Source organism: Molossus molossus, unplaced genomic scaffold (genome assembly GCF_014108415.1).
Source record: "Molossus molossus isolate mMolMol1 unplaced genomic scaffold, mMolMol1.p scaffold_m16_p_12, whole genome shotgun sequence".
Lineage (NCBI taxonomy): Eukaryota > Metazoa > Chordata > Mammalia > Chiroptera > Molossidae > Molossus > Molossus molossus.
In genome coordinates, this window is record NW_023425347.1 from 62,034,639 (window position 1) to 62,053,475 (window position 18,837).

Below are 18,837 nucleotides of genomic sequence, written 5' to 3' on the forward strand. Positions count from 1 at the left end.
CAACCAGGCACTACTTTTGCCACCTGACCAAAACAGGAAGTATTTTCAGTCCTGTAGCGGCAGCGGGACTAAAGTTCAGCTGGGACGGGTTTGTCCCATACACGGTCCCTCTCATCACATGACCCCTTGTTCTAATTCCGTGACTCAGCTCTGAGTCTGTTTTCTCAGCAGTGAAATGGCTAATAACACTCACCTCGCACAGGGTTGTTGTCAGGCTGTAATGTAATAATATAAATAAAAGTGTCCTAACATCCTTAATACACAACACTGTGTATGTGTTATTTTAGTACCTGGTCTTCTATGAAGTTGGAAGATGCTGAAAAGTATGATTTGACATTCAAATCTGAAGACTTGAAAAAAGTGGCTGGGATGTAGTACTTTTACATAGATATGTTTAATAGGATTTTAAAACTGAGCATTTTTCTATGCTTTTACAATAGAATCCATTTGATTTCATTGAGACTAATTACTATCTGTTGATAGGGACTGTATTTTTAGGAAAAGTAACTGCCTCCCCATGTGACTGGTTCTAGTCACTGTCAGCCACATTTCTTGCATTCTTTAAAGCACACCATTGAAACGAGATTTCTCACACGATTGATCTGTGAGATCCTCTAATGTAATCATCATAACTAAGATGTCAGTGACGCCCTGTCTCCTAGAACCCTAACCTAGCATAAAATTTCAATGAAAGACCGAGTCTCTATTTTACTTTTAATTCCGCATGAAAGCGTATCAGTAAAGATAACAGTCTGTCAGATAAAAACAGAAAGGCACGTGACCTGCACAGAGGCTCACACTGGCCCACACTAGTGCATCTATGGCCACGTCACCAGCTACCTGTTCATTTGCACCCACCGGACCTTCCCCTCCTCCTCTGAGACCTGCTGGTCCTCCCAGGCGACGGCACGCTGTTGACCGGCCCCTCCTGCACACCTTCAGAACTTTTAAAACAGAGCTTCTGGGGGAACAACAGGAAGAGGAAAAAATGACTACGTAAACACACATTCCTAAGTGGTTGTCTCTGGGTAACAGGGTTAGGATGATGTTCTCTGCAGCTTCTTCAAACTTCCTGCACATTTCACATCTCTCACTACAGCGTCCACCACCCATGGGCTTAGGAACCATAGGGAGAACGTGTTCACTAATCCATCCAAACTCCTTCTTCTAAGTTAGGAAAAGCAAATCGAAATCTTTACTTACAGTCGTCCCTCATTTATCGCGGTTAATCCGTTCCAGACCCTTGTGGTTGCTCCCGGCGTTGAAGGATTCCTGGGGTGCTCGAATACATAGGCCTACAGCCCATACATACAGTCATTTTAATTTCAATTTAATACAGGGGTGTATAACTGACTCAGACAGCCGAGCGCACGCTGTACCGTTTTCGCTCTCGATCCACGTTTTAATGAATACATTTGAAAAAACCGCCGTGGAGTGAAGCCGCGAAAGTCGAAGCGCGAAGTGGCAGGGACGACTGTACATATCTTGACTCGGATGTGTCGTTCGCGAGGACAAAGTGCAATGCTTTTCAGAAAGTCGCTTTCAGGCGTAGAGATAGGCCCGGTCACATTGTCAGCAGCACAGCCTTCCGCTCTCGGTGGCGTCGGCGCAGCAGTCGGTGGCCTGCGCCCGCCGGGCCTTTCCCTTCCTGCCCCGCGGCGGTGATAAACAGAGTCCCGGCCTCCGGGGCCTTCCTGCCCTGGCCCTGCACCTGCAAGTATGGCATGCGACTTTACAGAGAAAATCAGGGTGGCTAACCAGTTGACTTTAAACTAGGGAGATTACCCAGGCGCGCCCTATTTGATTGCATAGGCCCTTAAAATCAGAAGCTTCAGCCAGTCAGAGATGTGCTGGAAGAGGCCGGGGACTTCTGAACCATGAGCCCCTGTTGCTGGCTTTGAAGATGAAGGGAGCTGCGGTCCAGAGAATGGTAATGGGCTCTAGAAGCTGCAAATGACCCCTAGCCATGAGCCAGAGAGGAAAGGGGACCTCAGGCCCACAGCGGCACGAAGCTGACCTCTGCAGCCACTCGAACACGCGCGCAGCAGCTGCTCCCCAGCCCTGCAAACATTCCGTGTTCAGCCTCGTGGACTGCGAGCAGTAACACCAGCTAAGCCCACTGCATTTCAGAGTTAGAGAACTGTAAGATAAGTTGTGTTTTGGAAATGAAATCAGCATCATGGCAGAGGGAGATAACCCCTTGGTGCATCCCCTGAAATCGACGACATTTATAACTCCTCTGATCAGCCCCCTGGTCACCTGAAAGAGCCACACACTGGCACCTCTAAAAGTGGGTGTACTGGCATGCACAGCAAAAGTGTGGGGGGGCTCTCTAGCTGCCACGGTGGAGCCTGCATCCCCAGAAAACAAAGAAGCGCTGGAAGAGCTGGGATGTGGCCCCCACACCACGTCCTGGCAGAAGGGGCCAGCAGCATCAGCACCAAAGAATCCGGGCCCCCCCATGGCCTGGGGTGGTGCCTGTACTGGCAGAGAGCCTACAGCCGCAGGGGACACAGCTCCAGCCTCCTGGGCACAGAGCCAGCTGCCATAAGAAACCAGATAGCAACACAACGGGCTCACACACCTGGCCGTCTCACCTGCCCCCTCCCCATGCTGTGGTGGCAGCCCAGACAGAGCAGGGGCACCCACAACCTGATCACCCAGGTGTGACTTCCATGACCATGCTGGTGCCCTCCCCACCACCGCCACAAAGACGCCAACAGCGCGGGCACCGGAGATCAGGGAAACCAAGTCGTGCCCAGTAAGAGGAAAGCAAAAGTTGCCTCACAGCACTTTCTCCGGAAAAGAGAAGCCCTCCAGTTGTCAACCTGCTGAATTAACATCAAATGTGCTCACTACAAAAGTGCTCACTACTCCAAATGCTCGGGAAGAGGAACAGCACATCAAACACCGTGAACAACCAAGGTAACATGGTATCGCAAAAGGGAAGGGGGCAATTTTCTAGAAACCAAAGTCATGGAAGACAGATCTACATGACAGAACAGGACAGCAGTCACGGAAGAGCTCACCGAGATACAAGAAAATGCAGAAAAGAAGGCCAACAAGCTCAAGAATAAAATTAATGAACAGGACTACTTTACCAAAGAGATGGAAACTCGAACAAAGAACCAAACAGAAATTCTGGAGCTGGAAAGCAATAAATGAGATGAAGAATGTATTAGGAAGAATTGGAAGTAGAGCAGACAGATCATAAGGAAGAGGATTAGCGAGCTCAAAGGCAGAAATCCGGAATGATTCAGGTTGAGGAGGAGAGAAAACTAAGGTTTTTAAAAAATAAAGAACTCTGTGAGGACACTCTAACTGCTTTAAATAGGGCGACACGAGGGTAATGGGCATCCCCGAAGGGGAGGAAGGGGACGGGACATACGAGTACGGAGGCCACCAGGACACTGGTTACCTCGATGCAAAGCACCTTCTCCAAGACACACTGTAATACAACCCAAAAGTTAATGATAAAGAATTTTCAAGGCAGCCAGGGGAGAAAACAACAGTTGCCTACAAAAGAAACCCCATTAAATTATCATCAGATTTCTCACCAGAAACCCTACCGGCCAGGGTGGAGAGGAATATGAGAGAGAAAGTCACCAGCAACTACACTCTAACAAAGTTATCCTTTAACCATAAAGGGACATAAAGGCCACCCAGACAGACACAAGCTGAGGGACATGACCATCACAAGATCCACATTACAAGAAATGTTGAAAGGAGCTGTTCAACCTAAAAGGAAAAGACAAAAATACACAACATTTTGAGTAAGCTGTCTAACAGAAGCAGGAAATCGCAACTCTATTTCATTATAGGGTGTTAAACACTTAAATATAACAAAAGCTAAAGGGAAAAACAAGCGTTAAAAACTTTAGCTACTTCAGTTGGGTAATGAACACAAAAGTATTCAGGGACCATCTGTGACAACGAAAACATAAAAAGAAGGAAGGATGAAACTTGGTTAGGCACTGTCAGAACAAAAAGGACTATTTTTATCTAAGCCTCATGGTAACCAAAAAACAAAAGTCCAGAGCTCAGACATGAAATGTTAAAAAAAAATTCAATGGAGAAAAACATCATAGAAAGCCAACAAACTAAAACAGCAGACAGAAACACAGGGAAAAGAAACAATGAAGACACATGAACAATCAGAAATCAAACGATAAAATGGCAGTAGTAAGTCCATATATATCAATAATCACAATGAATATAAATGGGCCAAACTCACCAATCAAATGGCACAGAGTAGATTAAAACACACGTCCCAGCCCTGGTTGGTCTGGCTCAGCAGTTAGAGCATCGGTTCGCCAAACAAAGAATCGTGGGTTTGATTCTGGCCAAGGGCACGTACTTCGGTTGTGGTTCATCCCTGGCCCTAGTCAGGGTCATGCAGGAGGCAACCATCAATGTGTCCCTCTCATGTTAATGTTTCTCTCTCCCCCACGCACACACACCTACCACTGTAGCTGAAAATCAATGGAAAAAATATCCTCGGGTGAGGATTAACACACACACACACACACACACACACACACACACACGACCCAACTAGATGCTGCTTTCTCAGAGGAGACCCATCTCAGCTCCAAAGACACACATAGACTCAAAGTGAAGGGGAGGAAGATATACCTCAGGCAAATGGTATCCAGAAGAAAGCAGGTGTAGCCATACTTACATCATTATCTGCTGTGTTTCTATAGACTAACAATAAACGATTAGAAAGAGAAATGAAGAGAACAACCCCATTTACAGTTGCAACAAAAAGAATAAAATACCCAGTAATAAACTTAGCAAAGGAGGTGAAAGACCTGTATGTTGAAAACTACAAGACATTGTTGAAAGAAACAGAAGACACAAAATGAAAAGATATTCCATGTTTATGGATTAGAAGGATTAACACTGTTAAATGTCTGTTTTATCTAAAGCAATCTACAGATTCACCACAGTCCCTTTCAAACTTCCAATGGCATTTTTCAAAGAAATAAAACCAAAAAATTCTAAAATTTGTATGGAACCAACAAAAAACCCCAAGTAGCCAAAGCAATCCAGAGAAAACAGAACAAAACTGGAGGTATTACACTCCCCAATTTCAAACTCTACTACAAAGCCTCTGTGATCAAAACAGTGTGGTATTGGCAGAAAAACAGATACACGGACCAGTGGAACAGAACTGAGAGCCCAGATATAAACCCATACATATATGAACAACTAATTTACTTCAAAGAAAACAAAAAATATACAATAGAGAAAGAAAAGTCTCTTCGATAAATGGTTTGGGAAAACTAGACCGTTACATGTAAAAGAATAAAACTAGACCACTACCTTACACCACACACAAAAATTAACTCAAAATGCATTCAAGACTTAAATATAGGACCTGAAACAATGAAATAGATAGAATAAAACACAGGGCAGTAAGCATTGGTCTTAGTGGTGTCTTTGTGAATTTGACTTCCGAGGCATGAGGGAAAAAAAAACCAACAATAAATAAGGTCTCCATCTAACTGAAACCTTCTGCACAGCAAAGGAAACCATCAATAACACAAAAGGCAACCACTTGAATGTGATAAGATATTAGCAAATGATATTTCCAACACAGGTTTAATATCCAAAATATATAAAGGACTCATACAACTCAGCAACAACAGAAAAGAAACAAGCCTACGGAAAAATGAGCAGGGGACCACACACGTGACATTTTTTCCAAGAAAAATATACAGATGGCCAACAGGCATATGCAAAGGTGTTCACCATCACTATCAGTGAAATGCAAATCAAAACCACAAAGAGGTATCACTTCACACCCGTTAAAGAGGCTATTAACAAACAAACAAACAAACAAACAAAAAAACCCATAAATAAATGTTGGAGAGACCGTGGAGAAAAGGGAACCCTGGGACACTGTTGGTAGGAATGTAAATTGGTTGAGCCACTGTGGAAAACAGTATGGAGTTTCCGAAAAAAAATTAGAATAAAACTACCATATGATTCAACAATTCATCTTCTGGGTATTTATCCAAAGAATATGAAAACACTAATTAGAAAAGATATACGTACCCCATGTTCATTGCAGCATTATTTACAGTAACCAAGACACAGAAACAACCTAAGTGTCCATCGATGGATGAAGAAATTATCTCACACACACACACACACTAGAATACCACTCAACCATTAAATATATATATGTGTGTGTGTGTGTGTGTATATATATATATATTTCCATTTGCAACAACATGAAAGGATCTTGAGGGTATTATGCTAAATGAAATTAAATCAGACAGAATAGGGCAAAAACCGTATGATTTCACTCGTGAAATATAAAAGATAAAAATATAAAACAAAGATGCATGAACAAACCAAAGAAACAGAACAAAACAAACTCATAGATGCAGACAACACATTGGTGGTCACCAGAGAAAGTGAGGTGGGAGAGGGCAAAATGGGTGAGGTGGTCAAACACATGGTGACGGATGGCCACTAGGCTTTTGGTGGCAAGCACACTATAGTCTGTACAGACACTGAATTACGTTGTACACCTGAAAGTTACATATTAACCAGTGTTACCTCAATAATAAAAAAAATTGCATGAAGTCACTAAATTTGCAGTAATTTGTTATGGCAGCAATAGAAAACGAATACAATGGCTAACATTATAAACTACAACTTACAACAAAGAAGAGAAAGATGGTGTGAAGTCTCCAAGGAGTCACAGGTAATCTTTTCTTACAACGGTTTTCTCTGTAACTATTACCTGACATGCAGAATATTCGCTTAATAATTGAACAGAAACAAAAACAGCTTTCAAATTAACCAGAGAGTTTAATTCGACTTTATAAAAAAAGCATGTAAGTAATCAGATACGCTGCTTTTCTCTGATGAGTTTGCACAGTGCAACTATTAACTAGGGTGACCCTGTAACTGAAAAGCTGTGTAATTTAAGAAGACTTCTCCCCCCCCCCCCCGATTACTGGAAGACATCCTTTCCACTCACAAAAAAATCATAACAAGTAAAACTGAAATTTGAAACTATAATTATTAAAACACAAAGGCACTGGGAGTCTGGTCTTTTTTTCTTTCTGAAACAAATTACAAAAAGTGATCCCAATTTCAACAGCTAAAAAAAAAAAGTTAATAGGTATGTAATCAAGTGCTTCAAAAGTTTAATGTATCAGCCTATGATTTTTTTTTTTTTCAAAGATGGGCTAAGAAAAAATGAATGCAGGATAAAAACTGAATAATTAACATTCAATCTTACATTTTCTTATGATTGTCATGGACATATCCAATGGCTGTCAACTTTAAGTTTTATTTGTTGCACTCAAATTCACTATATAATATTTAAGTATACATGATAAAGAATTCAAGTATTCTTCCTAAAACAATATTGTTTACTAAGCTTTGAGTTTACAGTTCTTTTACAATGTTACATTAAACACTCAAAACATTATACAACCATAGATTTGTGAACAGTCTTAAGAAAGCTGTATTTCGGTACATTAAGGCAGCTTCAACCAGCATTTTAAGAAGTTCTGAATATTTGTTGCAACAAAAGACAAATTTGATAACTGAATATCAATGTTTTCAAGAAATTATAAGAGTCGCTTAAAATAACAATAGCATAATCTGTGAAACTGTGGCCTAGAACACTTTTACTGCTATATTCTTACCACGTAAGACTTACCTAAAATCAAGATACTCATCTTATCAGTATCAATGATACCTATAAAAAAGGGGAGGATTTGCATGAAATATGAGCATGTTAAACCCTGTATTCGAACAAGGGCCTCCAACAGCTCCTCGCCCACACCTGGGAGGTAGGTTTTTCCACACTGTGTAGATGAGAAAGCTGAATGAGGTCTGGCCACTGACAGGAGCAGCCAAACTGAGACTCAGATCCAAAGTTAGACTGTGTTCTGTGCTCTGCATTACTTCTTTCCTTCGCGAACTGTTTAAAGGGTTAAAGTATAGAGATTGCTATTTGCTGCTTTCATTTTAAAAACATCAGAAGGCAGCCAAACTTGTACCAAGGTGACTTAAAAGTGAAGCAACACCAAAGAAACAGAAAAACAATCCAATGACCAACTCGCGACAGTGACAGGGTGAGGTCTAGCCAGAGGAAGCTGAAGACAAACAGGCACAAAGCAAGCAATGTGATTGTTCAGAGGCAGACATAAGGAAAAATGAGAGGAATGAAAACAAAAGAAAATACAGCTTAAACAAGTTTTTGATTAATTTTACTGTTCTATAATTCAAAAGAGAAGGCACAATTAAGGTGTTTTCATTTTTTCAGATCAGCGGATCTGTTTATTTTCCACTTTAGGAAAATGTCATCTGTCTAGAAAAAAATGCCCTTCGTAACAAAACTTATTTAAAAGGGACTTTTAGCTGTGAAAAATGCATGCATAAATTAGCAGCAAAAATTAACTATGCAATTCTCCTTGGCTACAATTCTCCTTGGTTTCTATTTCTCCTTGAAAATTATTCATCAACACGAAGTAGCAAACCTTGAATAAACAAATAAGCAAACAAACAAAAAAAACACACTGTATGAATCTTGTCAAAATTCTATGGATGTTCAAAAAAGTTTTCATGCTAGGATATTCTATAACTACTTTCTTTTTCCTGTAAGGAATGCTCTACTCTAGAATTTCCTTAATTGCACTTTAAATGTAACTGAAATTTACCTTCCCTGCTTGTCCCAATAATCATGAGCTACTTCCACAAAATCTAAACTGCTTTAGATATAAACAGTAGTTACCAGAAGTCACACACGCAGTTGCGCAAGGATGCTGCCCGGCCAGGCCGTGCGAGGCTGGCAGTAAACATTAACACTGACTCGCAAAATTAATACAGGCCACAGTCTGGAATCTTCTGGACCAGCCTGATTCTTATCAGGTTATGGCTGAAAAAGTTTAATTAAAAGTTAATCCAGCCTAGACTGTGGGCCCTGCTCTCTCTTTGCTATGACTATTCAGGGCCATCAAATGCATTATAATTATATGTGGGAAAGGCTCGTAAGAATGCCAGCAACTTGTTCAAATGAAATTTACGTAATTTTTAAAGCTCATCAAACAAAAATTTCATTTCAAAGTTTTATAAGATTTGGGAGAATCGCTATCAAGCTGATAATAATTAGGTAGCTCGTGAATAGAAATATATTCTATGAAAATAGTGTTTTATCATCTAATATGCGTACAAAATGAAAAATTATCAAATTGCATATGAAATTTAGATAAGCCTAATTCAGATAACTGTTAAAAGCTATGATAATTTAGGGCAGGGGCTGGAGCTGGTTTTGCTTTTTAAAACACTGTACGACAAGAACCATGTGAACTAAAGGAAGAAGCATGCCCTAGACGGTTTCTTCAGTATTTTTAAGCACCCTCAATAACTTTAAAGTACTATACTTATAAAAATCAATGTGCTAATCCTAAACACTTTACATCATTACATCTAGTTAGTACAATCAACTGGTTCAAATAATTAAACTAAGAACATTCAGTTAAGACTACATTATGTCACTCTAAGACTTAAAAGCCATCCATCTGTTTATTTTTATTACTCAACTACTCAGATGTCTCAGGGATTCCGACTGTCCTCCCCCGAGGAAGGTGGCACATCTGGGCAGTGACCACTGCTGAACACCCGTGTGGGACGAATCTTTAGGAGAGCTCTGGTCCTGCCTCGTCACCCGGAAGGAGGTCACTCACAAGGTTACTGCAACGTGTTAAAAGATATGGAGGATCTCTTGATCTAAAAACCACTATGAAAATGGATGGAACGCTTCCATCACTTCAAATTAGGCATGTTTTGCCTCACGTCAAGTGCACCTGATGTTCCACATGTTTGGTTTTCTGGATGATTTGTGCCATTGGTATTCCAGAAGGGTAGCTGTATTTAGGGGGGGAAATTCAAGTATACACCTTCAAAATGCCTCACCAAACGTACATAGAACATTCTTACGAGTATAAAACTCTAAATGTATAAAATGTGGACACTAACACAAATCATATGAGAAGATAGAACTTTAAAGCTTAAAGGTACCTCAGAGGTCTTTTAACCTTTCCCTCCCACTTTAGAGGTTACACAAATGAACCCCAACATAGAATGGGACTTACCAACAGATTGCACATATCCCTCATCCAGAATTTCCAAAAAAGTGGAATCTCTGAGAACTATCATCAAAATAAGTTACATTTCCCTACTTAAAAAGTCCCAGAGTAACAGGGTGACCAGGTAAAGAACTGCCGGATTGAGAACATAGGGCTCTTGGAAAACAAACAGAAACAGACAAAACCGTGAACATGTCTAGCCTTTAGATGATGTGATTCTACCACCATTAATAGGATTTCCATGCTTAACCAGTGAACAAAGAGGCTGTGTCTGTGGTAGACACATGCTGAGCTTTTAGATTTCATAAACGAAGGTGCTTATAGTAACTCAGTATGCTGCACATTGATAGAGGCTACAGAGAAATCCACACAGTCAAAAAGTCTGTAACAGTTGTCTATGATGATTTCTTCACTTAGGTCTCATCTCATACTAAAAATTAGTTTCTATTCCCTGAGTACAAATTGGCTAGGGAACAAGAGAAAGCAAGCCCAGAATTATGTAACTGTCATGTAAAACCTATTTGGAGAAAACAGAGAATTGTCCATACTGCATTCAGCCAGTTCCCTGACATAGAAACATGATCCTTTCTGATGTAATTTCAGCTCCTGGATTCTCTTTATAGATCACAAGCATCAAGGAATGCAAATGCTAGAGGTTACAAAAGTGTCTTAAAAACTTGTTGATCTTGCCCTGGCCAGTTTGGCTCAGCAGTTAGAGCATCGGCCCGTGGACCAGAGAGACCCAGGTTCAGTTCCCTCTAAGGGCACATAACTTGGTTGCAGTTTGTCCCCCAACCACTCGATGTGTCTCTCTCATGTCGATGCTTCTCTCTCTCTTCCTCCACTCTATCTGAAGATAAATGCAAAAATGTCCTCGGGTAAGGATAAATAAAAAAATTTTTTTTAAATCTTGTTGATCGGGCCCTGACCAGGTAGCTCAGTAGATTAGAGTATTATTCCAGTACACCAAGGTTGTGAGTTTGATGCCAGGTCAGGGCACATATAAGAATCAACCCATGAATGCCTAAATAAGCAGAACAATCAATCGATGTTTTCCTCTCTCTCCCTCCCTCTTTCTCTGTACACATCAATAAAATAAAACTAAAACTTGTAGAAACAAAAACCCAACTTGCCTCCCTCCCTATAAATTCAGTTTGAGATTTTTGTTCCTACACAAAAAAAGATCATAGGAATCACATCTAAATATAGTGTTCTATTGAAAAGTATTCAGAAAATGTCCAGACTACACATTTTGAAAGCAAGAATCAATACTGACTCGTTATCCACAGAGTCATAGCATTAGTTACTCCTCTAAGTACTTTTTTACAAGTAATCTTGTTCAAGATTTTTCAGTTACCCGTTCAGCACACACACAAAAAAGAATAAATTTAGCTCCCAAACAATACCAACACCTGGCTAAGAAAACCACGGTGCTACAAGACAAGCTGCAGACACACACAACACTGTTTACTCCGACTCAAGAAGTTCACAGGTTACAATGAAATTATTCTGATTTTGAATCAGATTCTCTCCAACAACTGATAAGGAAAATGGAAACTTAACTTCAGTCTTAACCACTGTAATTACAACCTGGGACAATCATTTTCCTAAAATAGTATTTTCCAAATTTGCTTTTTCCCATGGGAAAGTAAGTTTAAAAAACATGGTTAGATTAATTCAGGCAAAGCAGTTTGAACACAGTTAAATCGTTTTGTTTTTTCGTTGTTTTTTTTTCACAGAAGGACTTGTCCACGTCTCTAACGCTCGTATCTACTGTCAGCCTCTATCGAGAGAGGAGCATGTATAACAGTTTCCAAACTTGCTCAAATGGAATCGTTTCTTTGCAGAGCATCTCGCAGGACACAATTTGGGAAATGCTACTCTAGAGTCCTGTGGAGTCCATTCCCATGATATAGCTAAAGATTTACCTATAACCTAACAATAGAAGCTCTCTTCCAGAATTTTAACTGGGAAATACTGCTCTTACCTCAGATCTACCTACCACATACCACATCCACAATTAACCAGCTTAAAAGACTGAAGTGTGGGAATTTCGTGATGATTCTTTCCCTCTCTGAGCATTAGCAACAAAAAGCTCCTCTGACAATGCTCTAGCCCCTGTGATGCTGGACTAAGCCCCCTGAAATCTTCTCTCCACTAAACAAGTCTAGATTCACAGAATAGCTGTGCTTTAAAAACGTATGCATACAGAAACCAAAGCTGTAACCCTTGGTTCTCCTAAATTCAACAGGTAACTGCTAAATTGTAGATATTCATGAATACTGGCAAGAATGAGAAACTAGTAAATAATTTTTTAACTCTCAAAAAATATGATAATCATCCAGGTAAAGTAGTTTTGATCAAAGTTTCTATGACTTACTAAGACTAACGAAGCTAAAATACCCCTGGAGTCCTTCCTGCTGTTTCTCTGCCTTCGAATTGTCAGGGATTGTGTCACTGAGGATACGGAATTGGACTAGTTCCTTATTTCTAAGGTCATCCCATTCCTAGGCAGGCACATGTTATGAGGCGGCCTTGTTTTTCCCAAAAGAGGTATGTATACACTTGGAGAGGCCAAAAGTGTGCCCTATCTATAATGCACATCAGACTAACAAGCGGGAATACTGCTTATCCCTATAAAAATAGTCACAAAAAGCACCCTTTTGTGCCACTAGGTGGCAACCTTTCAAAGGTTTAAACTTAAAACAACTGCAACCCTACCCTCTTTCCCAACAAGGGCTCCTTTTATTTTGATATTAAGAAGTCAGACTTCAAACGTTACTTAACAAGATTTTTTTTGTTGTTTTTTTTTTTGTACGTGCCCCTAGCAGGAACTGAACCCGGGACTCTGGTCTGCAGGCCAACGCTCCAGCCGCTGAGCCAAACCGGCCAGGGGGAACAAGATTTTTTTTTTAAGTTCTACAAACCAATATGATGTAACACTGCAAACTCCTAACTCAAAACTATTTGAAGGAAGACATGCTTATCTTCCATAAACAGGAGAGATTTGGTCTAGCATTCTTATTTGCTTCTGGTAGGAAACATTATTTTTGGCAAAGAGAAACCAGTTGAGGCTTAGTCACTTTTTGTTTTCAAGAGCCTAATCTCTTCTAGGGTAAGTCAGGCGAATGAGATTGTTAATTACAATTTACTAAAGAAAACACACGAATAAATACAAATTAGATAAATTATACATAATTTAAATTAAATACTTTTACTAACACAAAATATAATTAATAATCTATTATCTACCCTGCTGTATACTGTATATAGGTTTTTCTTTTCTTTTTTTTTTAAGATTACCAAAAAAAATACAACCTGGACAAAACCAAAACAAAATAATAATAAAAAAAACTGTTTGGTTTTCCTTTAAAAGCATTGGTGTGTGAATACATATATATGTATATGTAAACAACACATATATTTACACAAGAGGGAATTTAAAAAAAATCTTTAAGGCTTCCTTGCCCTAAAAGTTTCAACAGTGAGGGTCACAGCCTCCTAAGCTCTGAAACTACATAAAAGCCCTTAAGGGCAGTGTTTTTTAATTGGATGGGTAGCAATCTAGTCAGATATAGAACAAAGCTAAACCAATCAGCCACTAAGGATCAAACAATACACAGAGACAACGGAGACCAGGGAAGGGAGGAAGGGGTGACTGCAATGACAAACTTAAACTTCAGATGAAGAATTAACATGTGGGATGCAACATCACACACACACACACACACACGCGCGCGCACACACCCCTACCACCACACACAATAAGAGATCAAAGAGAAGAGCTCTCTTTTAAGTGACTGTTGATATTTTGCTTTGTTTTGTAAACTGTCAACTTTATCATGCTTAGTAAAGTACAAAAATAAAAAGAGCCCAAAAGATTTTCAGAAAGGTAGGTTTTGAAGCATGTTTTAAATATGTAAGTTTAGGGCTGAAGTTGCTGTGATTCCTGATGCTAACAATATTGAGTAGAACCTCTAAGGCTCTTAAAATAAGCATATCATTCATGGAAATCTCAAGATAAAAAAAGATAAAACCTCCAGTGGGTTACAGCTATTAAGGAACCAGGAAACCGTGGCTGTCTGTTTCAGGGCCACCACCTTTCTGTTGAACACTAGGCAAAAATTCCTTGCACTTGGCTTCTGAAACTTTGAGGGCAGGTGTTTAAGTTTAAGATTTCAACATTTAAATACTATCTTACTAATGGTTGTTTTATTTTTTTAATATTCTTGTGCAAGAGAACTGGGTGCATAAACACAGCTTAAAGCTTGCTGAAATCTTGGGGAAGTAAACCGGACGGACCTGCACTACAGACGTGCGCTCCCAGCACCCTCTGACTGGGACGCTTCACCAGGAAGGTACGTCAATCATCGGCGGCGAGCTCACAATTTTAATTGACGATACTCATCAGCGTTCACCTATTAAAGACACTGCCTATGGGAAGTTATCACAGACAAAATAGAATTACATCTTTCTACAGGTAAATAAAGTGTCAGAACTTCTTTGTTTTCAGTCATTTCAATGGCATTGAGAGTCCCCTGGCAATATTCATGTCTGTCCATCAGCATTTTAGAGTATGTGCACACATAAGTAAAATAATTTAAAGAATACATGTGATTTTCACAGTGCAATAACAGAAAGACATAAAGTAGAGAGAGATTATCAACGGGCTAAAGTAGTGATCAGACTGGCACACATTTCAAAAAAATCCATGGTGTGGCTGCCCAGGCGAGGTGGCACCGCGGACAGGATGCTTCCGGTCAAGGAGCCGGTGAGGGAGCCCGAGAGCGAGTGGCTCTCGGGGGTTGCGGAATCAAAACTCGATCGCGGTCTATGTAAGCCAGCAGCGGAACAGGAACGCTGGGGTGTGGAGGAACCAGACCTCTGCTCCACCACCTCGTCTGAAATGGACCCAAGCAGAGCAATTGATCAGAAAGGTATATTTGCCCCAGCCCTTCCTATGGCGATGGTATACTCAGCATATTAAGTAAACACCTCTGAGCAAAGGCCACTTAATAAATGTCGCATTTCAGTGTTTTAGGAGCAAGGTGACCTCTTCCCTCCCACAAGCACCGACATCACTAACCAATCACAACACTTCCACATGGTCAAAAGGTGACCCCTAAACCCTTCTTATCAAGGATTCGGCATTAACCTTGAAATCAAACTGATATCCTTGCATGTGAAGAAAGCACATCCTTGAAGGCTTATTTTCTTGGAGTGTATCAAGAAAAAAAGCATTAAGATAAAAATAAAAGTTACCATCACACAGTGGTTCTGAACTCGGGTGCACAATGAAGTTGTGTGGGGTGGGGAGGGGGCAAGGGAACGCCTTTTAAAAATGCGCATTCCCTGTTTCCCATCTCCAGAGATTCTGACTTAGTAGGCTGGGGGCCGGTCCCAAGAATCTGCATTTTAATAAGCCGCTGGATAATTCTGATGAAGGTGGTCTGGGGACCATATAAACACGATGGTAGTCCAAGAATAAAACTTAAAAGCTCTGAATAAATCAATGTCCCTATATCTGAACTCAGTTCTTCTCTTGTTCCATTCGGTACCTGACCATGGAGCTAGTCTGTTCTTATCCTACTTTGGCCTATGAATAAAATAAGCACTTTCGGTCCCCCCAGGTTTGACCCTAGGCGCACAGTACGTATTGCTGGGCAGGCCCTCCTTCCCTGGCCCCGCAGGCTCCTGGATGGCCATGGGCACCAAAATCCAACCCAGATCCCAGGAGAGGCCTATTTGGTCACCGGGGCCAGCCAGGATGACAAAAGCTGATGAAGGGGAAGTTTAGAAATGATAATGCTGACAGCAATAAAACACGATGAGGAAATGGGACAAAGAACCTGACAACATCAGCGAAGTTTAGGTAAAAGGGCTTCCCTGGTTTGGGCTCCACAGCCAACACGACGATTCTGTCAGAGCAAGGAAGCACTGCTTTGGGAGGCGCCGGGCTGGAGACAGTCCACGCGTCCTGGACCCGCGTGTCACTTACATTGTTAGCTGAATCTAGATTACGTAAAGACCAGTATAAAAGACCTACCCACCATGCCTTCAAGGGGATTTGAACATCTAGCGCCACGTTTTATCTTCTCAGAGCCTATGCCTGAGGAGCTTCCTTACCATCAATGCTTTTAAAGTCCAAAAGATAGCTTCGGTTGTCGACCAGGTACAGCTGCAAGCTCATTTTCACGTAACTGCCCGTCACCGGGTTTTTCCTCCTTACACGAAGGTGGTATGCGTTCACTACCTAGAACGGGAAATCTCCATTAGGGAAAAATGTTAAAAATGACAGACTATAAAATATCTCCCTGTTCTTATGACAGAGAAGACCAAAACAAAGCACTGAGAGAAGAGAGATGGAGAAGAAATTCCTGAATGATCCTTTTCTTACATTACAGGGTAATTCAGTATTTTTAATCCCCCCTAACAATATTGTTTATGTATGGCAATTAAAATGAAAGGGAACTCAGAGTCTAGCCTTCATTCTAGATATACGCCTCACTCCAAAACATCAATAATAAATGGGATTGCCCAGCCTCAACTTGAATGCTTCACCTGTAAATACAAAGCGGGAGGAATACAGGAGAACTAACATGTCACAAGCATCGAGCACTGTGACAGGCACTGTCACAGAATTTAAGTATCACAGAAAGTCCCGTGAGAGAGAGAGAGATTATCTGCCTTTGGAACATAGGAAAATTGCATCTCAGATAAAGAAGGTTCTGGGTTTGCAAAAACATCAAACTAGTTACAAAAATGTTTCATAAGGAATTTTAAAGATATTAACATCCCTTTTTTTTTAGCTAACTAAATACTAACTACTTCAGAAAAGAGAGATCTGAGTTTTACATGGGTTCAAGAAAATATTTTACTTATGCATTTCATGTACAAACAACAAAATGAAAATGACTGGTGTATTCAAACATGTCAAGTGAATATTTGCATGGCATATTTGAATGTTGTTCTTCTACCTTTAAAAATAGATTCAGCCCTGGCCAGTTTGGCTCAGTGGTTAGAGCATCAGCCTGCGGACCAGAGAAACCCGGGTTCGGTTCCCGCTAAGGGCACGTACCTGGGTTGCAGTTTGTCCCCAGCCATGAAAAAAAAAAAAAGATCAGTCCTCAAAAACAATTAAAGGGACACCTGAAATGTTTTTTAATGATTTTCCCTCTGACAAATAAATAGAATTGAAACAAATTTCAGCACTTTTTTTTTTTAAATGTAAAATGTGGGCTGAGAGTAAGAAAAATATTCTATAATTAAGGATTAAAAGCACCAGCCAAAGTAGAGAGGCTTTCTCAACTTAGAGAAAAGTATTTGTTGACTGAACAAACATACCCTAATGGTGCAGTTTGCACTGACCACTGGCTACTACTGCTGACAAAAAGAAAAACCCTGCCTAAAAGAACGGAGAGACATGCAGAACATAATGCCTTTGAAGACGCATGACGTCTTATTGCTATAACAAATGCTGAAACAGGTGGACTATTTTCTCAGGTGATTTCAAGTCGATTACTTTTAGCTTCTTTGCCAAAAATGCTACTTTGCAATTCAAAAATATGTAGGTCCCCAACATCAGCACACTTCTTCCTTAAACAGGTTTATTTGTTTAGTTCTGAATGCACATGGTATATTATTGCAAAGAATGGCATTTATAGCCAGAAGCATCAAGACCACTAATTTATTTCTAAATCAAAAACAAGTTTTTTATTGACCTCAGCACTCAGCAGCTCAGAGCAGCATACTATTCAAAAAACAGCTTCTACAAATGACCTTGATATACAACGTCCTACCTTCCATTCAAAATCCAGCTGCTTCATAGCTCGGTAAACTTCAGCCATAATATCATATGGTTTGCTTTGACTTCGGATTCCCAGATGCCACTTGGCTTTCTTTACAGCTAAAGATTTGGGCTTAGTTGTATTCAGTGCATCCAATGGACATCTTGCTTTAGGGCTGTCTGCTATAAGAGGTGGCATCCTTTCTGGATGAGGTTTCAGGCCTGGGGGAATATGCATGGCACTATCATCCATAAAGGAACCAGTTGGGGGGCTGGAGGCGAGGTAGAACTCACTGGCTTGGTTCATGATTCTCCGATTGTCAATGATGAGATGATAAGCCACTGCAAGCTGGTCTTGAGGGTCACCACTATATAAACTGTTCATTACTTCTGATTCTGTACACTCAAATTTTTCACATACTTCTTTCACAGCCTCATCATCAATGACGTTAGCATCATAGGAGGGGTCTTCAGGAAATAAGTAACTGGGCAAATCTTGTTTAAACCATTCATGCTCTCTAGGAAAAATACCACAACACACTATTGTAAGAACATGTTCTGGCAAGTCCCAAATAATGTAGACATGGGACAACACAATATAACAATCAGAAATATGTGCTCTCTGGTCACTTGCTAGTTATGTGACCCTCAGTAAGTTCATTAACCCTTACCCTTGAAGAACTATAGTTATTCAGATTTGGGTATTTGGCTGACATTTTCTCAAAAATAAACAAAATGAATCTGTCACTGTGAAGGAGACAACTGGAAGCATTTGATGCCGATGATAAAATCCAAGCTCTCAAGCAACATTTTAGAGTTCTGTGTAATTTTTATCTCCATGAGCCTTAAAACTTCCCAATACTTAAAGATCTTTCTGATAACTTTGTAGGAATGATGATAATCAATATGATTGTTGATATTGTATATGAA

General features: G+C 40.4%; 1 protein-coding gene across 1 annotated transcript in view; it reads right to left on the reverse strand.

Moving 5' to 3' along the window:
• Positions 1-13,874: 13,874 nt before the first annotated feature.
• The window catches only part of PRKAA2 (protein kinase AMP-activated catalytic subunit alpha 2), a 54,720-nt gene continuing 49,757 nt past the window's right edge, over positions 13,875-18,837 (reverse strand). Inside the window, exons 7-9 of the mRNA XM_036256070.1 lie at positions 17,921-18,425; positions 16,248-16,374; positions 13,875-15,022 (exon numbers count right to left, since the gene is read on the reverse strand). Coding sequence (XP_036111963.1) covers positions 14,784-15,022; positions 16,248-16,374; positions 17,921-18,425 — 871 coding nt within the window. The 3' untranslated portion in view covers positions 13,875-14,783. The remainder of the gene's footprint in view (positions 15,023-16,247; positions 16,375-17,920; positions 18,426-18,837) is intronic.